At 45.3% G+C, this 10,168-nt stretch overlaps 1 protein-coding gene across 2 annotated transcripts; it reads left to right on the forward strand.

Moving 5' to 3' along the window:
* Nucleotides 1–1,915: 1,915 nt before the first annotated feature.
* GPR65 (G protein-coupled receptor 65) lies at nt 1,916–9,723 on the forward strand. 2 transcript variants are annotated; one of them, XM_083426803.1, is made up of 2 exons: nt 1,916–2,037; nt 8,018–9,723. In XM_083426803.1, the coding sequence occupies exon 2, from the start codon at nt 8,168–8,170 to the stop codon at nt 9,236–9,238; it is 1,071 nt and encodes a 356-aa protein (XP_083282929.1). In that variant the 5' UTR covers nt 1,916–2,037; nt 8,018–8,167; the 3' UTR covers nt 9,239–9,723. The 2 variants fall into 2 exon arrangements, with proteins under 2 accessions (XP_083282929.1, XP_083282930.1); XM_083426804.1 differs by having other exon boundaries at nt 1,933–2,032.
* Nucleotides 9,724–10,168: the final 445 nt, after the last annotated feature.

The raw sequence follows: 10,168 nt of genomic DNA on the forward strand, positions 1-10,168 counted from the left end.
AGAGCCTAAGCTGTGCAATGTTTACCCCCTAAGTAAGTGAAACCTAGAATATTGTTGAGGTGTCATTTTGGACTCACAGCTATCTATGGAGGCACAGGTCAATTCTGTATCCAGGGCAGCTGTCTACCAGCTCCATCTGGTACGCAGGCTGAGAGCATACCTTCCCGCAGACTATCTCACCAGAGTGGTGCATGCTCTAGTTATCTCCCGCTTGGACTACTGCAATGCGCTCTATGTGGGGCTACCTTTGAAGGTGACCCGGAAACTACAACTAATCCAGAATGCGGCAGCTAGACTGGTGACTGGGGGTAGCTGCCAAGACCACATAACACTGGTCTTGAAAGACCGACATTGGCTCCCAGTACGTTTCCGAGCGCAATTCTAAGTGTTGCTGTTGACCTTTAAAGCTCTAAACGGCCTCGGCCTAGTATATCTGAAGGAGGGTCTCCATCCCCATCGTTCTGCCCGGACACTGACGTCCAGCGCCGAGCCCTTTCTGGCGGTTCCCTCACTGCGAGAAGCAAAGCTACAGGGAACCAGGCAGAAAGCCTTCTCAGTAGTGGCACCCGCCCTGTGGAACGCCCTCCCATCAGATGTCAAAGACATAAACAACTACCTGACATTTAGAAGACATCTGAAGGCAGCCCTGTTCAGGGAAGTTTTTAATGTGTGACATTTTAATGTATTTTTAATCTTTGTTGGAAGCCGCCCAGAGTGGCTGGGAAACCCAGCCAGATGGGCGGAGTACAAATAATAAATTATTCTTATTATTATATTACACATCGCAGTCTTCAAGGAGTGACTCCAGGAGTACCTGTGCTTTCCCAGGGTTTGGTTTCCTTGGAATGATGATCAGTGGAAACTGTGGTGTCTTTACTTCCCCATTAGGCTTCCAAGGAAGCACAAACACATGTCTCTGTTTCTCCAGATTACAGCATCAGTCCAAACTCTCTCACACAGAGATATCCCCTTGGTCTCTTATGGTTTTCCTAAGATGACGGAGGTGAGGAAATATGTGTCCTCTTCCTGGACAGGACCATCACTTAGTTGTCACTATGGCAACGTAACTCACTCTTTGAGATGTTGGTGAGAGCACCTAAGAGAGAGACTGCTCTGGCTGGTTCAGCAGATTTTCTCTTGCAGATTTTTATCTCTCACAGAGAACATCACAGGCCTTGAAGAGACCCCCCACAAATATCATCCAGACTGACTCTCCAACCCTATAGTAATCCTTTTAGTGTTCCCTCTTCGGTAAGGTAAAGACTTGGTGAGTCTCATGGCCCCTTTCCCTGTACAAATAGTATTAGTGTGAAAAGATTTACCGTATTTTTCGCCCTATAGGATGCACTTTTTCCCCTCCAAAAATGAAGTGGAAATGTGTGCGTCCTATGGGGCGAATGCAGGCTTCGCGGACCTCTCCGTAAGCAGCGGGAGCGCTCCCGCTGCTGGCGGAGAGTTGCCTGCATGCTGAAGCCTGCGCGCGCTGAGCTCAGCGCGTCCAGGCTTCGCGGACCTCTCCGTAAGCAGCGGGAGCGCTCCCGCTGCTGGCGGAGAGTTGCCTGCATGCTGAAGCCTGCGCGCGCTGAGCTCAGCGCGTCCAGGCTTCGCGGACCTCTCCGCAAGCAGCGGGAGCCAGCACTGGGCTCCCACGGCTTGCAGAGAGCTGCCTGTTTGGGGGCTGGGGTCGGGGGAAGCTCGGGCTTCCCCAACCCCGCGCCTGGGGGGGGGGAAATAATTTTTTCCCTTTATTTCCCCCCCAAAAAACTAGGTGCGCCTTATGGGACAGTGCGTCCTATAGGGCGAAAAATACGGTAAGCTCCAGATCATGTGGGAAGAAAAGAAACCATGGTTTCCTCCCATCACCACCAGCAACTGCAAAGTTGTTTCCTCTTTTTCCTAACCTCTCAAAGCAGATTCTAGTAATTTCCTGTCTCTGCATGAGAAATGGTTCTCATCAGAGCACATTGTCTTCTGAGGGGGGTGAAGTGTCTAAAGTAACAAAAACAAAGCAGCAGAGCAGGTCACAACTGAAGTAAGGTAAGTCCTAATTCTTACAAAATACTAGCAGAGTCTCTTATATTGGTACGAAATATGGTCTGCTGAGTGGTTTTGACTAGAAATACAGGTTTCAGGGTAGGTATAAAGGCTGAAACTACGAGATCTGTTTGAGATCATCAAACAGCAGTGCCAGCTTGGACCTTTGACAGTGCGTGCCCAGGACTGTGGATGTCATGCAGCGTTCATGGCCCTGGCACTGAAATTTATGGGTGCCCGGAACTTTCATGGGGATTTTGTGGGTGTTTGGGCACCCAGCGCCCCAGGGATTTGGCATCTATGTCATCAAACAAAGGGTGACACAAGAGGTTCCCTCTTGACAGACAACGACATAAACTGTTTTACAATACATTGACCTGTAACTTCTAAAAACTATATACAAACAAAGAAACAGATCAGTAATGTTTTTCTGGCCCAGGCTTTGGAGCATTGTATGGATAGATTGGCCGGCGGCCGGCAGTGAATGCAACACAAGGTGCACCCTTGGCTTTCTTTTCTCCCCCCCCCCCCATGCCCTGTGTTGATGTGGGTGGGTGAACACCTGCTCCACGGTCCTTTTTACAATCAAGAAGTATATAGATTTTATAAAATAAAAAATAAATAAATTGTTGGATCCCTCCACTAAACTGTTTCGGAAGCCAGTGGAGGGCAGCTAGCATCTAAGGGGGTGATTAATAAAGAACAGATTTGTAAAAGGTTGCGGCCATGTGATCCAATTGTCCAAATGCCAGTGTGGTGTAGTGGTTAAGAGCGGTAGTCTCATAATCTGGGGAACCGGGTTCGCTTCCCCGCTCTTCCACATGCAGCTGCTGGGTGACCTTGGGCCAGTCACACTTCTCTGAAGTCTCTCAGCCCCACTCACCTCACAGGGTGTTTGTTGTGGGGGAGGAAGGGAAAGGAGAATGTTAGCCGCTTTGAGACTCCTTCGGGTAGTGATAAAGCGGGATATGAAATACAAACTCTTCTTTTTCTTTTCCCCCTCTTTCTGGAATCTGTCCCTGGTAAATCTCCGTCCTCTCTTTCAGAAAACTCCTTTGTCCTTAGTGTGTGCATGCAAGCGTCCTTTCACACACAAGTGCAACAAGAGTTCATCAGGTCTCCATCGTCCCCCTTATCTCTGAGTGCATGCAAATACCACTGCATTGGCAGAGAGATAGAGAGAGCGCTTCTATAGATAGGAAATGTTGCTGAATGTTCTCTGAGTTCCAAGTATTCTGCAATGGACTGATGGCCATCAACACGGACAGCTTTCAAAGAAGATAGCTCAGTCAGTAGAGCATGAGACTCTTAATCTCATGCAATGTGCAGTAGAGGGGGATAAATTAAAACACCATGGGAAATGGGGTGGGAAGTCAAGCAAAGACAAAATTGTTATTTATTGAAGTATATATGTTAATTGTTTGAAAATTCAATTAAAAATTGTTATAAAAAGAGACCCTTAATCTCAGCGTTGTGGGTTTGAGCCCCACGTTGGACAAAAAATTCCTGCATTGCAGGGGGTTGGACTAGATGACCCTTATGGTCCTTTCCACCTCTACAATTCTGAGTACATGAGTTTATGGATTTGACAAATTCATGGAGGATAAGGCTATCATTGATGGGCATATTCATCCTCCTTCGAATACCAGCTGATGGGAATGACAAGTGAGTAAAGTCTTGTTGCACTCAGGCCCTGCTTTCAGGGCTCCCATAAGCATTGGATTTGCCACTGTGAGAAAAGGATGTTGAACTTGATGGGCCATTGGCCTGAACAAGGAGGCTCTCCTTGTGTACTTTGGCAAACGTACCCCTATTCTGAGCTCAGTTTTATGACTGAAGTCTTAAACACACTTAGTGGGATTTTCTTCTAAGTACACCTGTTTAGAATCCAGTGGCATAGCACAGGGGTGGTTGCCCCAGGTGCAAAATTGTTAAGGGCACAAAAATTTCAACACCTGGCAGTGGCGTAGCGTGGGTTGTTAGCACCCGGGGCAAGGCAAGTAATTTGCGCCCCCTAACCCGTGGATTTGCGCCCCCTAACCCTAACCCCCAGATGTTGCGCCCGGTGTGGCCGGCCTCCCCTGCACCCCCCACGCTACGCCACTGACACCTGGTGCCACCTCAATACAGCTGTGGGTTTCCGTTGCTGGGCTCCATTGAAAATGGCTTCTCCATGTGAACCAGGAAGTGACCTTTCCAGACAACAGAATGACTCTTCTTTTCTTATTTCTGTGGCTGTGATCTCCTGGGTGATGCGGACGCCGTTAGGCAGTTGAATGTGCACAAGTACTTGATCTGTTTCCCTCCCACCCCTCCACGCGGTCCTGGGCACTGGCAGCCCACGTTACACCACTGTTAGAGTTGCTCTCTGTAATGGCCAGTTAACTAATACCCCCTGCTTCAGAAACCTGCAGTAATATTTGTGTGTGTGTGTCCTGGAAAACAACTTGACAAAGCGGGTTCTCCTTCATGGAGAGCACGTGTTACGGTGGGGGCCACCAGGACACTCCAAAGTTGGGGGCGGGCTAATTGTTCATTGGCCACTGATGCGATTGGGGCTTCCCTTGTTGTTGGGAAGAAGTTAATGTTGCCATTTGTTGATTGACAGCCAGAAATGCTAAAACTCTTTGCACACGGCTAGGGCTTCCTCTTTTCGCCCGTGCATCGGATTGCCTGTCCCTCCCTCCCTAGAATTAGGGTTGTTCGCTTTGACCTTGCTATGCCTGTCATGGGGTCGTCTGCTCTTGGGGCAGGGGCCTGGTAGGAATTTTGTCCATCTGGCTGATTGGCTGGGGCCATTTGGTTTTTGCCTACTGCGTAGCAAATCATCACAACTTGTAAGGTTGCGGTTAGGCATTGGTTTATGGTTTGGTTGGTTGAGGGGAAGTGGTTGAGTGCCTGCCCTTGGTAGGTTGAGTGCCTGCCCCTCTAATGCTGCTGCTGCAAGGGATTCCGTTAAAGGAATTGGGGGCTAACTATTGCTTGTCCACTCTGTCAAGGGGGCTCGGGCCATAGCAATGAGCTCCTGGTTGCATTTGGGGTGAGGGCAGGTTCCCTGCTCCGCGTAACCCCCAAGTGTATTCCCCTATTCTGACTTTCGCATCGTGCGGAATGTCAGTCTGTCCCCCATGGTGGGGGCAGATAGTCGCAACCAATGCCTAAGCAACCACTCACAAATTTGTATTTCAATAAAGTTGTGGCCAAAATTATGCCAAAAACCTTAAACAAAAAATTCTGTGTGATGTGTGAGTTATTGGGGTGGCCCTGGGGACCTCGACATGCAAGTGCAATTATTATGAACCAGTTTAAACCTCCAGGGTTGTATCCTGTGCTAGTCCTGCTCAGAACAGACCCGCTGAAGTTAATGGACCTGAATAACTAAAGTTTGTGCCTTTCCATGGGTCTACTCTGAGTAGGACTAGCAATTTCAAAGCTGCTTCCAAACAAAAGTATTTCTGCACTCGGAGAAATGCGAAGTTATCAGCAGGAACCCAGACAAATGCTTCTTGCTGGCTGCTCCCAGACTTTGGAACTCCCTTCCTGAAAAAGTTAGACCGGCTCCCTCCTTTCTGTACTTCTGTCCTTTTCTATTTCAAAAGGCCTTTGTGAACTGACTGTTTTAAAGGAAAAGGCTGGTGCTGTGGGGTTTTTTTATTGTTATTGTCTTTGTTTTTAATGGATCTTTGTATATTGTTTTAATTCTATTAGTGTTTAATTACATTTTAATGATAGTCTTTTCTATGTTTTTAGCTTGTTCTGTTTCATCTGTGTAAGCCGCCTTGAGTCTCAGGCTGGGGAAAAGGCAGGATATAAATAAATATAATAGTCATAATTCTCTTCCTACAGATATTTTTCCCCAAACACAAATCCATACAGATTAGCTTGGAAAGTGACCTTCCTCCCCCACCCACCCTCCTGCTACTACATTTATTTTAGCAAGTGTGCAGTGTGGATTCTTGAAGGTCAAAGCACTTATTGGCTAGGGTCTACAACGCTCATCAAATGACATATATCCACTCCCATTAATGTCTCACATTACTAGTGTATAGTGTGCACCATTGCTCCAGCCCTGCATCTCTCACACACAGCCTTCTTTGGCTTAGCATGTCGTGCAAACCTTAGATTGTGGTTTAGCACTCTCCAGTCTAGAGATGGGCAAATCTGTCAGTTTCAGTGTCTCTCAGTTCCTCATTCCACCCCCCACGTAAATTTAGTTCTCTGCATTTCTATCCTCATGAAAATTCAGCAGCATTTTAGTAAGAATTTCTCCTAATACAAATTTTTGCTTGCAATTTTGCCTAATAAACACATTTCTGCAAAGTGTTTTCCTGTTCTATAATTCATTTCTGTATGATGTTTTCAGGCATATATGCATGTTTATGCACACTTTACTCTAGTCAATGTATTTCATTTAGTAAACATTACTTGGCTGGAAAACTGCATTGTAAAATACAGAGAAGTGTGAATTTTGAAGGATGGCTGTGTTTTGCCCATGTCCCTATTTCGGAAGCGTGAATTAGGTTGGTTCACCAGCAAATGCAAATTTCTCCCCCAGCCCAATTCCAAACAATCAGTGGCTCGTGGTTTGCCCAGATCTAAGGTATGAGCTTATCTGGGCAAACCACATATGAACTTGGGTTTGGACAAAATGCTAGGCCAAACTATGGCTTTACCTCAGTGCAACACAGCTGCAGAATGACTAGAGTAGAGTGCCCTCACTCACTCATTCATACTAAGCCATGTTGTTTCATATTCTGGACTTCTTCTTTGTAGTGTATTTTTGGTGAACTCTTGAATGAATGTCATCTGAATGGAATGTTGTGTTATATAGGAAGACAGAAACTTGCCTTATACTGAAATATAGTGTCCAGATCAAGGGAAATAATAGTCCCACTCTATTCTGCCTTGGTCAGACCACACCTGGAATACTGTGTCCAAGTCTGGGCACCACAATTTAGGAAGGATGTTGACAAGCTAGAATGTGTGCCGAGGAGGGCAACCAAGATGATCAAGGGTCTGGAAATCAAGCTTTATGGTTGAAGGAGCTGGGTATGTTTAGCCTGGAAAAGAGGAGATATGATGTTCATCTTCAAATATCTGAAGAGCTGCCACATGGAAGAGGAAACAAGCTTGTTTTCTCCTGCTCTGAAGGGTAAGTCTTAAACCAATGGCTTCAAGTTACAAGAAAGGAGATTCCAACTAAACATCAGGAGAAACTTTCTGACAGTAAGAGCTGTTCGACATGGAAACAATCTCCCTTAGGAGGTTACGGACTCTCCTTCCTTGGAGGTTTTTAGCAGAGGTTAGATGGCCATCTGTCATGGATGTTTCACTTGAGATTCCTGCATTGCAGGGGTTGGACTTGGGTCCCTTCCAACTCTATAATTCTATGATTCCACAGTAAAGACCAATGCAAAGAATTTATCTACCTTCTTTGTGACCTCTCTGTCCTCCCTCAGGTATTTTAATCCCCCCACATTTTTTCTTTGTCTAGACCTTCTTCCGTCTCATTGGCTGGATTCCTGCTAATGGTACCTTTAAATAAATGTTTGCTTTTATGCTTTTCGGAATTTGCTTCACACATTCTTCCTTTGCTTATCTTATCAGAGTTCACTACAGTTTGTGGTCTTTTTATTTTTCTTCTTTCAGCAAGTGATCCTGCAATTTAACTACATTGGCTCCCTTTTTGTACTTCTTTGTAGCTATTCTAATCTGTGCTGTGTTATTTTCTCCCTCAGAGATTGCTCTGGACATGAGCCATTCCTTCTAGATGGTCCTTCATTGCTCAGCTTTCCTTCCTTTCAGAATTTTAAAAGAGTGAAAGAGACCCTAAAGCCGCCCAAAATGACAGATGAACAGCAGTACCTTTAATCATCTCCATCCTTTTACTACTGTTTTTTGCTTTGAGCGTCATTGACAATTGTCTCGATCAGAGTAACTAAATAAACCATCTAATTGCATCTTTTCTTTCTCTCCTTTGCAGCAAAGAAACAAAAACAAAACGCAGTGAATTGCATTTTGACAATCTGGACCATAAGAACCTATTATCTGCTCTTCTGTGACCCAAAATTGGGTTGAGACAACTAGTAATTTTTGGCATCATATCCCTTCCATCTGGAGTGAACTGGTCTTAATGGAAAGAATGGCCTGTAATAAATCATTATGCAATGCAAGAACTTGTCTTGTAACTTACGAACTAGATCAACATTTGTTTCCTGTTCTCTACAGCATTTTGATTATTATCAGTATTCCTGCCAACTCTGCATCCCTTTATATATCCTACAGCCAAATAAAGCAAAAAAATGAGTTGGGCATCTATCTTTTAAGTTTAGCTTTAGCTGACCTGCTTTACACTTTGACCCTGCCTCTATGGATTTATTATGCTCAGAATGAGGATAACTGGGACCTTTCCCAGCAACTTTGCACTTTTTCTGTTTTCCTTAAGTACTTGAATTATTACACCAGCTCAGCATTTCTCACCTGCATTTCCATTGATAGATACTTAGCTGTAGTCTACCCATTGAGGTTCCATCATTTGCGTACAAGAAGATTTGCCTTGCTTGCCTCTATCTTTGTCTGGGCCTTCGAAATCATGTCCAACTATCAGGTTTTAAAGAACGAAGACATATTTATATTTAATGAAACTTTTGTATCCACAAACCACAACCGCCATACATTTTGTTATGATACATACCCTCTAGTAAACTGGCAAGCCCAATTGAACTTTTACCGTGTGGTTGTGGGGTATGCAATCCCACTGGCCATCATGGTCTTCTGCTATCAGAAAATATACCGAGCCGTGAAGCACAATCAAGCAACCCAAAACAGGGACAAGAGGAAAATCAACCACTTATTGTTGAGCATCGTCGTCACTTTCTTTTTGTGCTTTACTCCATATCATGTTGTTTTGTTCATTCGCAGTATCGTTGAGCCATGTGAGTGTGACTGTGGCTGTGGCTGTGAGGCTGCCCAGAAGATGTTTATACCTTACAGGATTACAACTGCACTGACGAGTTTGAACTGTATAGCTGACCCAATTCTCTACTGCTTCGTGAGTGAAACTGGAAGAATGGATATTTGGAACATGCTCAAGTGCGGCTCTTCTGAGAGCCAAAGAGATGCACAACTCTCACAAAAGGTTGCCATTTCCAGTAGTTCACAGGACAAAGCCATGATGGTTCTGAAATCAGAAACTGTGCTATAGAGCAGAGATACAGGAATGGGTGTGTGTGTGCTGTGGCCCTCTGTAAGTTGTTGGACTTCAAGACTCATTGGCCGCTGGCTGTGTGAGTGAAAAGGACCAGCCTTTTTGTGCCTGAAGAAAAGAACAAGATGGTGTCCTCATCCCAAACCAGAAGCTTACTGGACTTCCAGCTGAATCTTACTTCATCACTGACGTTGGGTCACTGTCTTCCACCACACCTAAGCGCAGGAGTATGCATAACTCTGTTCTCCAACATCTTTGTACCACTCCCCATCCCCCCAGTATCTAAGGCAGCTGCTTTACCTTGGCAAAGGATACTTGGAGTGGGAGTTTGAAATGAATGAAGCTGTAAAGTTTAACTTCTCTCTCCCACTGCCCCCTTCACCATCAAATTCAGTTTGCCATATTTCCACATTGGCGTGATTGTTTTTTTAAAAAGGTCTGGGTGAAAGTTTAATTTATTAGAAAATAAAATGTATTCTGTGCACAGGAATGCTGTTCTAGATCATTCTGTTGCTTTCTGTTTTAGTTAGAAACTGCTCTTCCTTGTACAGTGGACGCTCGGGTTGTGAACATGATCCATGTGGGATGCACATTCGCAACCCACAGCGTTCGCAACCCGTAGCAACGCGTTTGCGCACACGCAGGTTGCAATTTGGCATTTCTGCGCATGCGCAAAGTGCGATTTAGCGCTTCTGTGCATGCGCGACTACCGAAACCCAGAAGTAACCCATTCCGGTACTTCCTGGTTTCTGCGGGTCCGTAACCCCCAAAAAATGCAACCTGAAGCATCTGTAACCCGAGGTATGACTGTACGGTCAAAACATCACACGCCCAGAAAACAGAACCATAAGTGGAAAAGGAAACCTTAAGGGAGGATAAATTAGGGAAAATAGAAGCTTAAACTGAACTCTGCTGCTCATAGGCCAA

Source organism: Podarcis tiliguerta, assembly GCF_965153285.1.
Source record: "Podarcis tiliguerta genome assembly, chromosome: 1".
Taxonomy (NCBI): domain Eukaryota; kingdom Metazoa; phylum Chordata; class Lepidosauria; order Squamata; family Lacertidae; genus Podarcis; species Podarcis tiliguerta.

Coding starts and splice junctions, on each gene's coding strand:
- GPR65 (XM_083426803.1), top strand. CDS start 8,168: ATGGAAAGAATGGCCTGTAATAAATCATTATGCAATGCAAGAACTTGT.